This window comes from Mobula birostris, chromosome 9 (genome assembly GCF_030028105.1).
Source record: "Mobula birostris isolate sMobBir1 chromosome 9, sMobBir1.hap1, whole genome shotgun sequence".
Classification (NCBI taxonomy): Eukaryota; Metazoa; Chordata; class Chondrichthyes; order Myliobatiformes; family Myliobatidae; genus Mobula; species Mobula birostris.
The window spans coordinates 148,300,801-148,320,932 of NC_092378.1; the positions used below are offsets into that span (position 1 = coordinate 148,300,801).

A 20,132-nucleotide genomic window follows, 5' to 3' on the forward strand; every position below is an offset into this window, starting at 1 on the left:
GGATAAAATAAAAGAGGAAACTTTTTCTACACATTGGTGGTGGGTACATGGAATGAGCTGATAGAAGGACAGAGACTTCCAGAGGGATATCAGGGAACTAGCTCAGGTTTGAATGCAATCTGGAAATTTCACACACAATTAGGTGTACGCCGCCTTTTGATTTTTTGATTTTAAGTTTGTTTTTGCTAGCAAGACCAGCATTTAATATCCACCCCTAATCCCCTTTCAAATGTCTAGCCTGGTAGGCCGTTTCAGAGGGAATTTAAGAGTCAGACAGAGCAACAAATTTCCTTCCCTAAAAGATATTGGTGAAAGATAGATTTTAATGACAATCTGGTCATTCTTTGTTAATTTGAAAATTATTAACTGAATTTAAATTCCATGCAGGATTCCAACTTGGGTTTCAGAATCAAATGCCCAGACCATTGGATGTTAATCTAGTAATTTCTTTCTGGAATGAAATTAACATTAATGATACTTTAGTAATCTATGCAGAAATATTGGAACAGCAAAAATAATCAACACTTTACGTACCTAAGAGATCATCTGTAACCTTAGCTTCTGACTTTTCCAATGACTCTAACACTAGCATAGATAAATCAGCAGCACTGTTTAGCTGTACCAAAAAGAAAAGAAGCAATTAATTTCATATATCCTCATCTTCCCTCTAACATCAAGATGTTCAAAGCAATTTATAGTTTATTTCTTATCTAATGACTACTGTATCTATTGGCAGCTCATATGCATTCTGCAGGGCACACCAAACACCAATATGAAAATAGCAAATGAATCCATTATGGTAATGTTGAGTAAAGGATAAATATTAGCCAGAACACAAAGATAACTATATGTTCTTCTGCAAAATAGTTCTCTGGAATCTTTAAAGACATCTTTAAAAACCATCACAGGTGAAGCACTCCCCACCATTAAGTACATCTGTTGCAGGAAAGCATTGCCCATCAAGGACACCCACCAACCAGGCCATGCTCTCTTCTCACTGCTGCCATCAGGAAGAGAGTACAGGAGCCTCAGGACCCACACCATCAGATTCAGGAACAGTTATTACCCCTTAAATATCAGGCTCTTGAACCAGTGGGGATAACTTCACTCAACTTCACTCACCCCAATAGTGAACTGTTCCCACAACCTATGGACTCACTTTCAAGGACTTTTCGTCTCATGTTCTCGATATTTATTGCTTTTTTTTTCTTTTTGTGTTTGTACAGTTTGTTGGGTTTTTTTGCACATTGGTTGTCTATCTTGTGTGTGGTTTCTCTTTGATTCTATCCTGTTTCTTTCTATTTGCTGTGAATGCCTGCAAGAAAATTAATCTCAGGATTGCACATGGTGACAAATATACTCATGTACTTTGATTAATAAATTTACTTTGAACTTTAAAAAAAGCCAGCAATTCCCAAGCCCAAAGGGAAAAAAAATCTATATTTCTAGCCTCAAAATGTTATTGTGCAATAGCATTTAGAAAACCATTCATTTCTAACAAAGAAATGCAATTTTTGAAAACAGCTTACCTGACTGTAACTGAAGAAAAGCAATGCCCCAGAATACATAAGTTCTCTAGCTTCAGCATGTTTACTTTGGGACATATACCTACAAAACAGCAAACATTATTTAAGTATAAAGAATCATGTTATGCAAGATTTAAGAGCTGTAAAGGCCTCCTATGTTTTTTCCAGGACACCTCCAACAAAGCTAACACTTTCACTAATGCAGGAGATATAAAGTAATTGGAAAAAAAACTTATTCTAATTTAACTCTACACAATGCCAAAGAAAGCAACATCCCAGCTTTTAACCTTTACTTCAGGAAAAAAAAGATAGAATGTAATAATGCTCCCTTGCGATCGACAGCACTTGATCAAGGCTCTGGAAAAAAAGTCACTGCCACAGTCATCCAGCAAATTCTCTGGAAAATATATCAATCCGCATCAGCTTTCTCTTCCCAGCCAACATCACCAATACCCAACAATTCTCCGCTGGCTACATGGGGCAGGCCACCTTGTCTATATACGCAACAACGCATTCCCAAGGCAGATAAGTTGTCATGTGAAGATTATCACACACACAGGTAAAAGATTCATGAATACACTCAGAACTTCCCCTAAGTAGTCCAACAGCTCACTGTTTTCTTAGAATCTCTGATCCATAACAATTCAAAATGGAGGACCTCAAAATTCAGTGCAAACATTGCAAGAAACATGTCACCTCACAAACTATCTACCTGCTCACTTTAATCTAACTACTCATCATTAATTATTGGCACAGTAGCATGGCAATTAGCATAATGCTTAACAGCACTAGCTGTAAGATCAGGGTTCAATTCCCACCGCTGTCTGTAAAGAGTTGAACGTTGTCCTGTGACCACGTGGGTTTCCTCTCACATTCAAAGATGTACAAGTTAGCAAGGGTAAGTTGTGGGCAAGGTATGTTGATGCCAGAAGCGTGAATGACATAAAGAAATACAAGAAGAAAATGTTCATGTCATAACAGGAAGCTGGTAGTTGTGTTCAATCTTCGTCAGTTCCAGAACATCACTTCCAAGAGTTCTTCAGAGCATCATCCTAGGCCCTACCATCTGGAGTCAGTTTAATAACAAAGTTTGGGCACCACGGTAGTGAAGTGGTTAGCACGACGCTATTACAGCACAGGGTAACAGAGCTCAAAGTTCATTTGTAAGTAAGTTTGTATGCCTGTTTCCTCCATGTGCTTCAATTTCCTCACACAGTCAAAAGACATACCAATTAGTAAGATAATTGGTCATTGTAAATTGTCCTATAATTAGACTAGGGATGTTGGTTATTGGGCGGCATAGCTCAGTGGGCCGGAAGTGCCTGTTCTGCACCATAACTCTAAATAAATAAAGGTCCTTCCAATATAAGGTCAGAAATTGGGATGTTTGTGAATGAATGCATTATGTTCAATTCCATTCACAGCTCCCCAGCAATGAAGCAGACCATGCAGCCAGACTTGGATAAGATTCATGCATGAACTGGTAGCTCCCCAAGTGTCAGATAATAATCATCTCCAGCAGGGGACAGCCTAGGCAACAGTAATTCCAACATTACCATTTGGAGGATCAATGAGCAGAAACTCCAGAAGACCCATGAATACTGTGACTACAAGAGCAGGTCACAGGCTAGGTTTTCTGTTTCAGGTGACATCCCTCATAACACTGCAGTCTTTTCACCAAAACAAAGTACAAGATGGATAAATCTCACTTGCCTGTTTGAATGCAGCTCAAGTAACAATCAAGAAGCTCAACATAATCCAGGGCAATCGAAGTCAGACACCACCATCACTGTTCCTTACCAGATCTCACCAGAATGACTTACAAGAATGACTTCACAAGAAGGATTGCTAGGGTTCAAGAAGGCAGATACTAATACTTTAACAAGTTTACTTATGAAAGTGCACAAAATGCTAGCCATGCCAGTAAGATACAAGTTCTGAAAAAATATATATTTTTTAAATACTTCCGTGTTTTCAAGTTTCTGGTTATAGATTCAAGTAGCACTCCAATTTAATGGTACAACTTTACAATTACAGGTTTAATATGAAATTTTCTAGAGTTGGAAACAACAATCATTCCACACAGTTGTGATCAGTACTAAGTGGAGATCAAGACAAAGGTGAAAATGTAAAACAAGTTCTAATCTGCTTGATTACACGTTTGCTGCTGACAGTAGCTAAAAACTGAACTGTATTATCCTCTAATGGTGGAATCTTTCAGAGCTATAGAAGGCAAAATATTTCAAAACAGCAATTATGGAAATACTTTGTGTCTTTTCATTGAGTACAGTTTTCTTCTATTCCAGCTGCAGTCATTTTTGTCAGTAAGCTGAACCCAACTCTGCATGAACTACTTCACAACTTTATTTATTTTCCGAATACACTGCTTTTCCTCACATATTACTACAGATCGTTATACTCTGGTTCTGAAGGCTACTACCACTAAAAAAAAGTTTCTCTCTGCAGCAGCTATGCCTGAAGTGCTGAGTATTACTGACATCCTTCTCCTTGATGAGGACAGGAAGATTCTAATAGAGATGCAGGGAATGGAGTGAAATGGAACAGAGAGACAGAGAGACAGACAGAGACAGACAGAGGAATTATTTTTAGAATGATCATGAAAGCAAGAACAAATTAAGTCACCTGTAGATTTGAGGTACAGGGTGAATAGTTTAGAGCAAATTTAACAGAACAAAGTTGAATTAAAGATAGAATTAAACCTTGGCCACGCTCATGCTTTCTATCATATTTTACTTTTATCGTAGCTTCTTTTAATGGTTCAAGCCCAGCTGTGAAATCAGGAAGGTTGGATATGGGGCTAACAACACCATCTTGTAAAAACCAGAACGATAGAAACACCGACAGAAGCTCCGAAAACCACATCCCTGAGAGAGGAAGATTCTTCAATGAGGGGTTAGACCCGTGGACAACCTGAAAGACTAGCCCAGGACAGAGGCCTCTGGTGAGCTGCTGTTGGCTTCCTATGCCCCAGTAGGGGTGATGGGTCTGAATTTTCTTGAGAAACCACTTCAGATATCAACCTCTGAATCAAGCTTAAAACTGTAATCAAAAGAGGATTTAAAATCCATCTGGTATTAAAATTTACTTATGAAGCTCGGCTACACCATCTGTCCATAATTAAACAAAATAAAAGGCTTCAACATCTGGAAATTAAAAGTAAATGGAAGCCTTGTTCCTACAAAGGGGGAGTACTAATTTTTGTGTTTGTACTTTTAACCCTGCTCACTTGGACAAGAATATCACCAGAACAGAGGATAGGGGTCTGCACTGTTGTATTTTATAGTTATGTGGGCCAATGAATTACGCTACAGTTTGAAACACATAATCTGTTCTATTATTTATTACTCTAAGGAAAATTAAACAGTAATGTTCAATTTTGACTTCCACCACAACATCAGGTCCAAGTCAGGATCCAAGTTGTATTTGGAAGGTACAGGATCAGTTACAGAAAGAAGTCATTCTCTCAGTACAACTTCTTTCCAACACTGTCTTCCTGTATAACACCAGAACAAGTATACATACAGAAACTGCAACTTCTGTGATCTGAATCATATGATTTTTTCTTTGCCAATTAGTCAACACTATCTTAGAAAACACAGCCTACCTAAATAATATATTTCATGAAATTTCAGCAGGATTCCCACCACAAATTGTCCCTGGCTCACGAACACCTGCCATACGTACTGCCTGTACATACAAATGAGTGTTTGGGAGACTGGCAGGAAGGATTTGCCAGATGCTGTGGGGCTGCAGGCATCTTCTGCCACCTGGGAACTCAGCTCAATCACATTTCTGACTTGCGAACTGTGTGGATTACAAACAGTTCACAGGAACAGTATCGTGCTGTAACCTGGGCACCAATAATCAAATAGGTTTACAGAAACAACCATATAAACAGACTGTTCCAAACTCTTGAAATGATAAAATACCAACACACAATTCACCTTTGGAAAAGAAGATTTTGAATTTAATGTCAATTAGCCACTGCTAGAATTGAACACCACTGAAAGAAAATCTAATCTTATGATAAAACAGAAGATGACATACAAAGCAATAGCAATGATGTACTAAATAGGAAATCTACTTTGAAAACAGTTCCAAGATCTTTTAAAACACACATTTCTGCTAATATACAATCCACACATAGCATATGGAGTAAAATGTAGAGGATTGGTCAACTTAAACAATAATCTACTGATTCGCTATGTAGTTTATTTGGCTCAATATGAATATTTAATTTTGTTCCATTATGTACAATTATGAGCTACAATTAAGGGAAGAATTTTTGTTTCTGATTATAGGCTTACATTTACAGTTTCTATCAAAAGTGAAGTTAAAAATACTACACCCCTTTGCCATATGGTTTATGCATGAAAAACTGAGCATCCTTCTGTGCATGGATATCGTGATGGATCTTGAAGCCCTGTTACCATGGCAACTATCAGCATTACTTAATTAGTTCTTGTGACATTCCAATACTATTCACATGTATTAAAATTATTGCACATCTTTTTACCCAATTCAATGACGAGTCTAGAAATTCACATTAAAAATTCTTAAGGGTGGTGATGTGTTTCAGCATTCTTTTCTCATCAATATAGTACAATTATTAACAAAGGGATGGGTACAGTCAAATCTAGATGTCTCAGTCCAGCAAACACATGCAGGGTACATAATGTGGAAATTATGATCAACTCATTTCCTTCTTGATTTTAACTCTGATGTATGAATATTGATTTGCATTAATTATTAATTATCAAGTCAAGTCGTCAAGTCACTTTTTATTGTCATTTCAACCATAACTGCTGGTAAAAATGAGACAATGTTTTCCAGGACCATGGTGCTACATGAAACAATACAAAAATTACACTGACCTACATAAAAACAACACAAAAACTACACTAGACTACAGACCTACCTAGTACTGCATAAAGTGCACAAAAACAGTGCAGGCATTACAATATTTTTAAACAAGACAATAGGCACAGTAGAGGGCAGTAGGTTGGTGTCAGTCCAGGCTCTGGGTATTGAGGAGTCTGACGGCTTGGGGGAAGAAACTGTTACATAGTCTGGTCGTGAGAGCCCGAATGCTTCGGTGCCTTTTGCCAGATGGCAGGAGGCAGAAGAGTTTGTATGAGGGGTGTGTGGGGGCCTTCATAATGCTGTTTGCTTTACAGATGCAGTGTGTGGTGTAAATGTCTGTAATGGCAGGAAGAGAGACCCCAATGATCTTCTCAGCTGACCTCACTATCCGCTGCAGGGTCTTGCGATCCGAGATTGTGCAATTTCCGAACCAGGCAGTGATGCAGCTGCTCAGGATGCTCTCAATACAACCTCTGTAGAATGTGGTGAGGATGGGGGTGGGAGATGGACTTTTCTCAGCCTTCACAGAAAGTAGAGACACTTCTGGGATTTCTTTGCTATGGAGCTGGTGTTAAGGGACCAAGTCAGATTCTCCGCCAGGTGAACACCAAGAAATTTGGTGCTCTTAACGATCTCTACGGAGGAGTCGTCGATGTTCAGCGGAGAGTGGTCGCGCCGTATCCTCCTGAAGTCAACAGCCATCTCTTTTGTTTTGTTCACATTCAGCGACAGGTTGTTGGCTTTGCACCAATCCGTTAGCTGCTGCACCTCCTCTCTGTATGCTGACTCACCGCTCTTGCTGATGAGACCCACCACGGTCATGTCATCGGTGAAACTGATGATGTGGTTCGAGCTGTGTGTTGCAGCACACAGCTCAAACCACATCATAATAGTTCAATAATTCAAGTTCAAATTTATTGTCATTCAATCGTATACATGTATACAGCTAAATAAAGCAACATTCCTCTGGAGCAAGATGCACAACACAGTGCACATAATTCGCATACAACGCATAAAGTATTACCCGGAATAAATTTAAAAATAAGGTGTATTAGGTAACTAGTCAGAGTATCCAAGGTGGAGGCATGGAGCAGTTTAGTATGTATCAGAGATAATAGTATAAACCAGGTATAATGGGTATTTATTAACCATGCGATTTTAGTTTTTCCTTAGGAAGGCAGTCAACTCAGAATCCATTTCTACAATGCAGCAGTGCAGCTTACCATCTGAACAGTTAAGCCAAATAAATACAGGAAATAATTCATCAAATACTCTAGCCATTGCTTAGATAATAGTCTATATGTTTACATTTTAACTATAAAAATGATTACAAAAGAGCATGGCGCAACACTTCATTTCTGTCCAATTACCAATGTTTTAGCTATTTTTCATTTTACTTGATTTGCAGTTTAAGACACTTCTCATTTTAGAAAAATACATATACAAATCTAAACTTACTTAAGGAATACAAAAGCTTATCACAGGATTTAAAACGTCAAAATTTTTTGGCTCAAGAGATGAGTGTCACTGAAAGGATGCATCCCCTCTATCAAGATTTGCAATAAAACACTGTACTGAAGAAATGGCAAATGGGTGACATTGCGAAATAACATGTCAACACAGCAGAAATTTTGCTTAAATGTTACTAGATTAGATTAGATTATGAGGATACTCAGTCCTCGTTTGTCATTTAGAAATGCATGCATTAAAAAATGATACAATGTTCCTCCAGAATGATATCACAAGAAACACAGGACAAACCAAGACTAAAACTGACAAAACCATATAATTATAACTTATAGTTACAACAGTGCAAAGCAATACTGTAATTTGATAAAGAGCAGACCATGGGCACGGTAAAAAAAAAAGTCTCAAAGTCCCGATATCCCCATCATCTCATGCAGGCGGTAGAAGGGAGAAACTCTCCCTGCCATGAACCTTCAAGTGCCACGAACTTGCCGATGCAGCACCATTGGAAGCACCCGACCGCAGCGGATTCTGAGTCTGTCCGAAAACTTCGAGCCTCCGACACCGAGCACCATCCTCTGCCGAGCGCTTCGACCCCACCCCGGCAGCCAAGCAACAAGCAAAGCCGAGGACTCGGGGCCTTCCCCTCCAGAGATTCTGGATCACACAGTAGCAGCAGCAGTGAAGCAGGCATTTCAGAAGTTTCACCAGATGCTCTTCCATGCTCTCACGTCTGTCTCCATTAAATCAGGATTGTACATGGCACCCTACTTGACAGATAGCAGACATCACCACCGGAGTAGCCGCTGCGAGCTGCGTCACACCGCCATCTTCTCCTCCCGCCGAATTGTATACTATATTCTTCCATGTCTTAAAATAATCCATCAAATTGTATCAATCCCATGACATATTCCACAATAAATATCCTTGTACTTATATGGAGTCTCACAGCAAGAGAAAATGCTCAACAGGTCAGACAGTATCTGATACTGTCTGACCTGAAAATTTCTAATATATTTATTTAATTCAGATTTTTAGCATCAGTTATTTTTTGAATTTAACATTTCACTTAGCAGGACAGAAAACTGGTTTTCACAAATCAAAAACTGAGATAAATTAACATAGAACAGAACAGGCCTTTTGCCCCACATTGTTGTGACAACCCTTTAACCTACTACAACATCAACCTAACCCTTCCCTCCTACAAGCCCTCCATTACTCTTTTTTTCCATATGCCTATCGAAGAGTCCATTAAATGTCCCTAATATATCTGCCTCTACCACCTCCTCTGGCAGTGTGTTCGATCAACTTACCAATCTCTGTGTAAAAAAACCTACCTCTGACATACTCCCCCAAACTATAATTTCATCGAATCACCTCAAAAATATGTCCTCTCGTATTATTCATTAGCACCCTGGTAAAAAGGCACTGGCTGTCCCCTCTGCTATGCCTCTCATCATCTTACACATCTTATCAAAGCACCTTTCATCCTCCTTCTCTCTAAAGAGAAAAGGCCTAGCTGAATCAACCTTTCCTCAAAAGTTGTGGCTCTGTTGGTAACAGATGGAATTATATCTTTAGAAAGAGGTGACATAGGGTCAAAGAACGTTGAATCTTTATGGGTGGAGTTAAGAAATTGCAAGGGTATAAAAAACCATTATGGGAATCATACATCGGCCTCCAAATAGTCGCCAAGATGGAGGGTTGAGATTGCAAAGGGAGTTGGAAAAGGCATGTAATAAGGGTAATGACACAATTGTAATGGGAGACTTCAATATGCAAGGGTATTGGGAAAATTAGGTTGGTGTCAGATTGCAAGAGAGGGAATTTGTTGAGTGGCTATGAGATGGCTTTTTAGAGCAGCTTATGCTTGAGCCTACTCAGGGAAAGACCACCTTAGATTGGGTGTTGTGTAATAACCCAAATCTTATCAGGGAGCTTAACATAAAGGAACCCTTAGGAGGCAATGATCATAATATGATTGAATTCATACTGCATGAGAGGGAGAAGCATAACTCACATGTATCAGTATCACAATGGAATAAAAGGAACTACAGAGGCATGAGAAGGAGCTTGACCAGGTGGATTAGAGGATACTGGCGGGGATGATGGCAGAGCCGAGTTTGCTGAAGTTTCTGGGAATAGTTCACAAGGCGCAGGATAGATAAGTCCCAAAGAGGAAGAAGTTCTCAACGGCAGGGGTACACAAACGTGGCTGACAAAGGAAGTTAAGGACTGCATAAAAGCCAAGGAAAGGGTATAGAAGATAACAAAATGAGGGGGAAGTTTTTTTTAAATCAAACAAAAGGCAACTAAAAAAGCTATAAGAAGGGAAAAAGTAAAATATGAGGGCAGATTAGCCAATAATATTAAGCAGGATACCAGAAGCTTTTTCAGTTATATAAAGAGTAAAAAGGTGACAGTTGATATTGGACCAGTGGAAAATGATACTGGTGAGGTAGTAATGGGGAACAAAGAAATGGCAGATGAACTTAATGGGTACTTTGCATCAGTCTTCACTGTGGAAGACAGTAGCAGTGTGCCAGAGGTCCATGAGTGTCAGGGAGCAAGAGTGAGTGACCTTGCTATTTTAAAGGAAAAAGTCTTAAGGTCTTAAAGTCTTAAAACTCAAAGGTCTTAAGGTAGATAACTCACCTGGCCAGATGGACTACATCACAGAAACCTGACAGAGGTTGCTGAAGAGATATCAGATGCATTGGTCATGATCTTCCAAGAATCACTTGATTCTGGCATGGTCCGGAGGACTGAAAGGTTGCAAATGTCTACTCTTTTCGAAGGGGGAAGGCAAAAGAAAGGAAATTATAGGTCAGTTAGCCTAACCTCAGTGATTGGGAAAGTGTTGGAGTCTATTATTAAGGATGAGGTTTCGAGGTACTTGAGAGACTAATGATAAAATAAGTAAAAGTCAACATGGTTTTTGTAAAGTGAAAACTTGCCTGACAAAAATGTCAAGAGTTCTTCGAAGAAGTAACAAGCAGGATGATCAAAGGAGAGGCACTAGATGTCATTTCCTTGGATTTTCAAAAGGCATTTGATAAGGTGCCACACATAAGGCTGCTTACCAAGATAAAATCCTATGGTGTTACAGGAAAGATACTGGCATTGATAGAGAAATGGCTGACAGGCAGGAGGCAGCGAGTGGGAATAAAAGGGGCCTATTCTGGTTGGCTGTCAGTGACTAGTGGTGTTCCTCAGGGGTCAGTATTAGAACTGCTACTTTTCACATTGTTTGTCAGTGATCTAAATAATGGAATTGATGCCTTTGTGGCAAAGTTTGCAGATGATACAAAGACAGGTGGAGGGTTAGGTAGTGTTGAGGAAGCAATGCCATTGTAGCAAGACTTGACACACTGGAAGAACGGACAAAAAAAGTGGCAGATGGAATACAGTGTTAGGAAATGTATGATGATACATTTGGTTAAAAGGAACAATAGTGTGGACTATTATCTAAATGGGGAGAAGGTTCAAACATCAGAGGTGTAGAGGGACCTAGGAGTCCTTGTGCAAGACTCCAAAAAGGTAAATTTACAAGGTTGAGTCTATGGTAAAGAAGGCAAATGCAATGTTGGCATTTATTTCAAGGGGAATAGATTATAAAAGCAAGGAGATAATGCTGAGCAATTATAAGATGCTGGTCATGCCACACTTATACTGTCAACAGTTTTGAGTCCCATATCTCAGAGAGATGTCTTGTCATTGGAGAGTCCGGAGGAGGTTCACAAGGATGATTCCCGGAATGAAGGGGTTAACATATGAGGAGCGTTAGGCAGCTTTGAGCCTGTACTCACTGGAATTTAGAAGAATGTGGTGGTGGGGGGGGTTCTCATTGAAACCTACTGAATGATGAAAGGACCAGATAACGTGGATGTGGAGAGGATATTCCTATGGTGGGTATATCCAGAACTAGAGGGCAGTCCTAAAATTGAGGGGTGACTCTTTAGAAAAGAGGCATGGAGGAATTTTTTTTGCCAGAGAGTAGTAAATCTGTGGAATGCTCTGCCACAGACTGTGGTGGGGGCCAAATCCATGGGTATATTTAAGGTGGAAGTTGATTATTTCCTGATTGGTCAAGGCATCAAAGGATATGGCAAGCCAGTGGGTGTATGGGGTTGAGTGGGATCCGAGATCAGCCGTGATGGAATGGCAGAGCAGACTCGATGGGTTGAACAGCCAAATTCTGCTCCTATATCTTATGGTCTATAAGACATGCTCGCTAATCCAGGCAACATCCTGGTAAATCTCCTCTGACCCCTCTCTAAAGCTTCCATATCCTTTGTATAATGAGATAACTAGAACTTAACATAATATTCCAAGTGTGACCTATTCAGAGTTTTATAGAGTTGCAACATTACCTCGCAGCTTTTGATCTCAATCCCCACAACTAATGACAACCAACACACCATACACCTTCTTAACAATAATATCAACTTGCATGGCAACTTTGAGGAATCTATAGACACTGACCCCAAGAACCCTCTATTTCTCCACACTGTTAAGAATTCTGCCATTAACCTCATCCTATGCCTTCAAATTTGACCTTCCAAAATAAATAACTCTACACTTCTCCAGGTGGAAATTCATCTCCCAGGTCTTCATCCTGTCAATGTACCATTGTAACCTATGACACCACCACCAACCTTCATGTCATCTGCAAGCTTACTAAACCCTTTTCCACTTCAATATCCATGTCATTTAGAAAAAAATACGAAGAACAGATACCACTAGACATGTACCTCCAGGTAGAATATGCTCCACTTATTTCCACCCTCTTGCATGCAGGCAAGCCAATTCCCAATCCATGCAACCAAGTTTCCCTGAATCCCAAGCCTCCTGACTTTCTGAATAAAATTACCATGGGGAACATTGTTAAATGCCTTAAAAAAATCCAAATCTCCATATGCACCACTCTGTCTTCATTGATATGTTCTGTCACATCCTCAAAAGTCAATCAAACTCATGAGGCATGACCTATCCCTCATGAAGCCATCCTAACTATCCCTAATAACACTATTCTTCTCCAAATGTTTGTAAATCCTGTCTCTTAGAATCCACTCCAATAGTTTACCCATCACTGATGTAAAACGTACTGGAGTACAATTCCAAGAATTATCCCTATTACCTTTTCTAACAAAGGAATAACATTTAACATCCCCCAATCTTCTGTTATTACTTCAGTGACCAGTAAGGGTACAAAAATCATCACCAATGGCACAGCAATCTCTTCCTTCACTCCCTCTAGTAACCTTAGGTACATTACATTCAACCCCAGGGACTCATCTATCCTAATATTTTTCAAAAGTTCCACCCCATTCTCTTTATTAGCCACAACATGTTCTTGCATATTGTACACTGACCTCACATTTAAGAACATCTATTCCTGCTAATAGCATCATAATTCATCCTCCCACAAATAAATACATTATTATACTATCGTTCCTATCCTTGTCCAAAGTTTTGCTAAAGTTCAGGGAGTTCTGATCAATCAATGTTAGGAAAGTAGAAGACACCCATGATAACAACCCTGCCTAGTGATCTGCTCCTCAGAGTATTCCATAGGGTACTCCCATGGACCCCTACCATTAACCTAAGTGTCCACAGACCCAAGATTGGGAAACCCTGTAAGAGTGATTGTTCCCTTGCTGTTTCTGACTTCCACCCACACAGACTCAGTAGACAATCCCTCCTCAATGTCCTCCCTTTGTGATACTGTCCCTGATTAGCAATGCCACTCTCCCACCTCTTTGACCTCGCTCCCTCTCTTCTTTGAAACATCTAAATCCTGAAACATTCAGCAACCATTCCTGCCCTTGTGACAACCATGTCTCTGTAATAGCCATTACGTCATCATTCTCTCTTTATTCCCAGAGTTACAGTTGCTAATCTCTATTCAGTGACTTCACATGAAATAGTCATCTGATCCATTATTTCCTAAACTGATACACCACACTTCCCCATCCCTTCTCAGTTAACTTTCATTCTTTAGCACAGAAGTTAATATTCAGCTAACAATGTTTACAGGATGTTTCTCACAGAAATATGATACAGTAAATTTGTTCCTCAATATTCTTTTATAATGCCCCTGGTACCAATTCAAATTATTTAACTCGTAAAAGTTTACCAAGCCATGAAAATTTAATGGGTTGTCATTATATTGTGATTTAATGCTGAGTATATTAATGTTGTTCCCATCCTACCTTCAAAGTAAACACAAGATGCAAAATGCAAGAAACATCCACAGGTCTGAAATTTCAAAGCACTTAAATGATAAATTCCATTAAAAATAGCTTACATGTTACAATGTGATTAAAATAACATCTCAGAGCACTGCAAAGGGCAGCCAAGAAGTTCTAGTTAGTGTTAAGTATGCAAAATATTTACTGAATTATTAATGTAAATCTAATTGTTACAAGGGCTTATTAATAGATTTAGACTATTAAATTAGTTAAGTATTTGACATTTCATGAACTGATATGTGTGGTAGGAAGCCTGTTTAAAAAACAAAATCAAGACACCAATATCATCAAATCAGTTAGCTTCTTCCTTGGGTCAGAAAACTCCACAATCCAGTTAGTCGTGTGATTCAAATCACAAAGAATACAGTGCTGCACTTTTCAAAGAGCTGAAAAGAGCCATAAAGAACCACAATCACATTAACATGAAATGAACACATTGTTCAGTGAAGTTCTTGCCTGACATAAACTCTTCCCAGAACACCAAGTACACCACCACATGATTATATGAAGGAGAAATTTCTGTATCCCATCCCAAATGGAAACCATGCTTCCTTTAGCAATCTGTACATAGTGTGCTGTTTGTCAACTGGTGTGGCACGTATCCTTTTTGCTCTTAAGTAAATCCATAAATTGAGCTTCCAATGTCCTTCTTTTCCTCTAATGTAAACAGTGTCTAACTTCCAAGTGTAGTTACCGTGTTCTCATTACAATGTTACAGTGAAGCAGCGAGAAAAGATCCATTTAAACTCTCAGCGAGTCCATGCAATACATCAGATATGTCACATGACACGTGACAGTCCAGCACCACGAACACCAGTAGTAGTAACCGTTTTTCACTCCACAGTTATAGCTTAATCCCATTCAGAAGGGTTTTTAAAAGGGCATCTGAATTTTGAAATACTGAAAATGCTAGAGTGGTGTTCAATTGAACAGGGCAGATAAAGGACCAGCCAGCAAACTTTGAGATCATGAACTCACTTTCAGAAGTAACATTTTCTCCCCTATAAGGTGGAAGAGGCATGCTGAGTGACCAAAACTTAGGGCCATAAGTAGAAATTGTCCAAAAAGAAATTCAGAGTGATCAGAATACTTAAATCTCTATGACAAGATGTACTGAAGGAGAATAGCGCATATTCAAATGAGTATATGAAGGAAAAGACTATAGAAGAATGGGCAAGATGAAGTACACTGGGAGTTTCCATATGGAACGTAAACACCAACATATCTAGGATAGTCAAGTCAAATGGCTATTTACTTGCAAAGTATAATGTGATAAGAAATAAATCTACCTTTTGGTCCTGTTCCACCATTTATAAGGATCATACCTGATCCATTACCTCCCTAGATCCTTTGGTTTTTTTTTTGATGCCAAGAATCCAACAGGATATCTGACTTAGAAATACTCAGAGGCCATTTTATTAGGTACAGGAGTGGAACCGGGTGTGGTTGTCTGCTGTTGTAGCCCACCCACTTCAAGGTTCGATGTGTTCAGAGATGCTCTTCTACACACCACTGCAGTAACACATGATTGTTTGAGTTACTGTCCCCTTCCTGTCAGCTTGAACCAGTCTGGCTAGTCTCCTCTGATCTTGTCATTAACGAGGCGTTTTTAACCACAGAACTGCCACTCACTGGATGTTTCTTGTTTTTCCACACCATTCTCTGCAAACTCTAGAGCAGGGGTTCCCAACCTTTTTTTATGCCATGGACCAAAACCATTAAGCAAGGGGTCCATAGATGCCAGGTTGGGAGCTGCTGCTGTAGAGACTGAAGTGTGAAAATCCCAGGAGATCAGCAGTTCCTGAGATATTCAAACCACCCCGTGTGGCACCAACAATCATTCCACAGTCAAAGTCACTTAGGTCACATTTCTACCCCATTCTGATGTTTGGTCTGAACAACAACTGAACCTCTTGACCATGTCCGCATGCTTTTATGTATTAAGTTACTGCCACATGGTTGGCTGATTAGATATTTGTATTAACAAGCAGGTGTACCTAATGAAGTGGCCATTGAGTGTACATAATCGAGTTTCTATAGGGATCTGGGTTTTCAAAACAGCAAAGACTTGCAACTCTTAAAGAAGAATTTTCTAATATCACTCTTAAATGGCTGACGCAATATCCATTATTTAATTCTAGACTCTCCAAGAATTTATTTACAGTACGATGACATTGCTGCCAAAGACGTTTGCCCTTCAGAAATGATTGTACACATGGTTTTACTGCACAGACCTAATAAATTGCCCTTGGAAGATGTAATGTGTTGACCTTCTTGCACAGTTGCAGCCAAAGAGAAACATCTTTTCAGCAGCTCGTTAAAACCTTTAACTGTTTTATAAGCTTCATTCAGTATGTTATTCCAAATATCCAACTGTCTTTTAAACAGGTCTCAAATGCCTCCTCTGGCAGCTTGTTCCATATATTGGCCACCCTCTGTGTAAAAGAAGTTCCATCCGTACTAAAGGTTTCCTCCCTCACCTTATGTATGCCCTCTAGGTCTTGATTCCCCTACCCCTGGGAAAAAGACTGTGTATTCACCACTGTATGCACCCCTATAAGGTCACCCTTCAGTTTCAAGGAAAACAGTCCTAGCCTCCTAGCCTGTCTAACCACCCCATGAATGAGTCAGATAATTCAATCTTCAAAAGTGCACTGAGTACAGACTAATATGATGCAATCGCTCCTCATAGCATATTGAAATCCGGGTGTTATGTTTGATTACAGATCAAATGGCCAGAACTCAGACGTCCTGCTGGTGACGGTACTCAGTTTGCAATAATGATTTATATCTAGGGACAATAAAGAAACAGTGATTTATTTCTCAAATCAGGATTAATGGAACCTGCAGGAGGTTTGAGTTTCCCAAAGGCCCTAGTGCCCTTGATTTCAAGGTGATTAGCTATTGTGGGTTTGGAAGCGCTGTCAGAGACACTATTTTCTTTGAATAAAATATAAACAATGTCATATTATGATTCGTTCCCTCCTGAGAATCCTTACCAATTAACCCTGCATCAAGACAAAAATAGTCTGTCCCATGATACTCTTCAGGGGAGTTTCCCATCTCAATTTCCCCGCAATGCTGACACAAGAGACGGCAAATGCCGAAACCTGGAGCAACACACAAGGTGTTGTGGGCACTAAGCAGATCAAGCAGCTTCTGTGGAGAGAAACGCACAGTTGATTTTTCAAGCCAAAGCCCTTCATCTGGGCTGACAAGAGGGAAGATGACTAGCATGTGAAGAGTCAGAGAGCAATACATTTCAGAGAGTAGGCAGTGAGAGATGGTCTGAGAACTCCTGTCCAAGAGAGGAGGAAAACTTCTCAAAGGTAGGCATACCCTGGAAAGACTTCGTAGAAAAGCAACAACATGGAGACACAAGAGATGCTGAAATCTGGAGCAATTCCACTTTAATGTTAACTTTTTCCCTTGTTAATTTTCTTTCTTAAAATTAAATGGTACTATGGATATTTATACTTTAGATGCTTTAAAAGTGAACGTTTATACACGAATTTGGTGCCAAACCATTTCTGGATTGACGTGAAGACAACAAGCAAGAAATAAGAAACAGGAAGAGGCTGCTCGGCCCACGTTGCCTACACTAGCCCACACCTACGGTGGTGACTGACAGACTCAACAGCCAATCGTGAAATACGCGTCACAATGAAGTGAAGGCGGTGTCACGAGTACTAGAACCAATCAGCGGCCAGGAGGCGTGCCGGCAGTGGGGGTTGTTGCGGGGCCTGGTGACCGAGAGAAGGATCTGGAAGCCGCCAAGATCAGTTTGCTCGGTGCGGCGGCCGCTGATGGCGGCTCCTTACCGAAAGAACAGCGTCCGGTACATCTGGTGGGCCTCGTAGTAGTCGCCCTTCTCCACGCTGGCGCGGAGCTTGGACTCCACCCGCTGGACGCCGCCCCGGTTCCTGCAGCACTTCGGCAGCTCCGCGTCCGCCATCACTGCCTGAGCTCAGCCAAAGGTCAAGGGGCACGCGGCTTATGCTCGCCGCGCTGACGTCACCTTATGGCGTCACAAGGTGTGGCTAGATTCGACACCCTCCCTGTATTGGAATTGGTTTATCATTGTCACATGTATTGCGATACCGAGAGAAACTTGTCTTGCATATTGTTCATCCAGATCAAATCATTACACGGTACAGTAACAGAATGCAGAATAAAGTGTGATAGCTGCAGAGAGATGATTGTACAGGTATACAATAAGGTGCAAGGCTATAACGAGGTAGATAATGAGATCAAGGGTTCACCTTACTGTTCCAGGAGACCGTTCAGAAGCCTGACCAACATCAGGATAGAAGCTGCTGTTCAGCCTGGTGATACGTGCTTTCCAGCTTTTGAATCTTCTGCCCAATGGGAGAGGAAAGAAGAGAGAAATTTTAATAATGGATGCAATCTTCTTGAGGCAGAACCTCCTGAAGGTGGCCTCGGTGATGGGAAGGGTTGTGCCCATGATGGAACTGGGTCTACAACCCTCCGCAGCCTCTTGTAATCCTGTTCACTCAAGGCACCATACCAGGCTATGATACAGCCACTCACAAAGCTCTCTGGCACTGTAAACTGTAGAAACTTGCAAAAGATTTAAATTTATGTTGTTAACAGCAATAAAGATTTTATTGTTGGAGCACTGAAGTCTGGGTAGTGACCTGATAGAGGTGTATAAAATCTTAAGGGATATAGATAGTCCAGAGATTCCCAGCCTTTTTTATGCCATGGACCCCAGGTTGGGAACCCCTAATAGGGTAATGCATGCAGTGTTCTTCCCAGGGTTAGGGAATGAAGAACTAGAGGCATAGGTACAAGGTGAGAGGGGAGAGATTAAATAGGAACCTGAGGAGCAACTTTTATACACAGGATTGGTATGTATATAGAGTAGTGGTAGGCAGTAGGCAAGACTACTGCACAGTATCTTGCCATCTTCAGAAGTTTTCTGATGACTCTGCCAGAGTTGGATGTATCAGCAAGGGAGATGAGGCTGAGTACAGGGCTACGGTAGGAAACTTTGTCACATGGTGTGAGCAGAATTACCTGCAGCTTAATGGAAAAAAGACTAAGGAGCTGGTGGTGAACCTGAGGAGGGCTAAGGCACCGGTGACCCCTGTTTCCATCCAGGGGGGTCAGTGTGGACATGGTGGAGGATTACAAGTACCTGGGGATACGAATTGACAATAAACTGGACTGGTCAAAGAACACTGAGGCTGTCTACAAGAAGGGTCAGAGCCGCCTCTATTTCCTGAGGAGACTGAGGTCCTTTAACATCTGCCAGATGATGCTGAGGATGTTCTATGACTCTGTGGTGGCCAGTGCAATCGTGTTTGCTGTTGTGAGCTGGGGCGGCAGGCTGAGGGTAGCAGACACCAACAGAATCAACAAACTCATTCGTAAGGCCAGTGATGTTGTGGGGATGGAACTGGACTCTCTGATGGTGGTGTCTGAAAAGAGGATGCTGTCCAAGTTGCATGCCATCTTGGACAATGTCTCCCATCCACTACATAATGTACTGATTGGGCACTGGAGTACATTCAGCCAGAGACTCATTCCACCGAGATGCAGCACAGAGCGTCATAGAAAGTCATTCCTGCCTGTGGCCATCAAACTTTACAACTCCTCCCTTGGAGGGTCAGACACCCTGAGCCAATAGGCTGGTCCTGGACTTATTTCCTGGCATAATTTACATATTACTATTTAATTATTTATGGTTTTATATTGCTATATTTATACTGGATTCTTGGTGCAATTGTAATGAAAACCAATTTCCCTCGGGATCAATAAAGTATGACCATGATGCTATTATAGCTCGGGGCATCAGAGTTCAACTCTGGCACTGTAAGGGGTTTGTACATTGACACCTGGTTTTCCTCCCATAGTCCAAAAAGGTACTGGTTAGTAGGTTAATTGGTCATTGTAAATGGTCCTTTGATTAAGCTAGTGTTAATTTGCTGGGCAGTGCGGCTTGTTGGGCTGGAAGGGCCTGGTCCACACTGTATCT

The 20,132-nt window shown here is 40.6% G+C and overlaps 1 protein-coding gene across 5 annotated transcripts in view; it reads right to left on the minus strand.

Annotated features, from left to right (window-relative positions):
• The window catches only part of get4 (guided entry of tail-anchored proteins factor 4), a 44,272-nt gene extending 26,160 nt beyond the window's left edge, over positions 1-18,112 (minus strand). For all 5 annotated transcript variants that reach the window (XR_011887316.1, XM_072269099.1, XM_072269102.1 and 2 more), the window contains exons 1-3: positions 17,953-18,112; positions 1,530-1,608; positions 535-616 (exon numbers count right to left, since the gene is read on the minus strand). Coding sequence is in view for 4 of the 5 variants with exons in the window: in XM_072269099.1 (XP_072125200.1) it covers positions 535-616; positions 1,530-1,608; positions 17,953-18,086 (295 nt within the window). In the remaining variant the exon portion in view is untranslated. The remainder of the gene's footprint in view (positions 1-534; positions 617-1,529; positions 1,609-17,952) is intronic.
• Between the last annotated feature and the right edge of the window lie 2,020 nt (positions 18,113-20,132).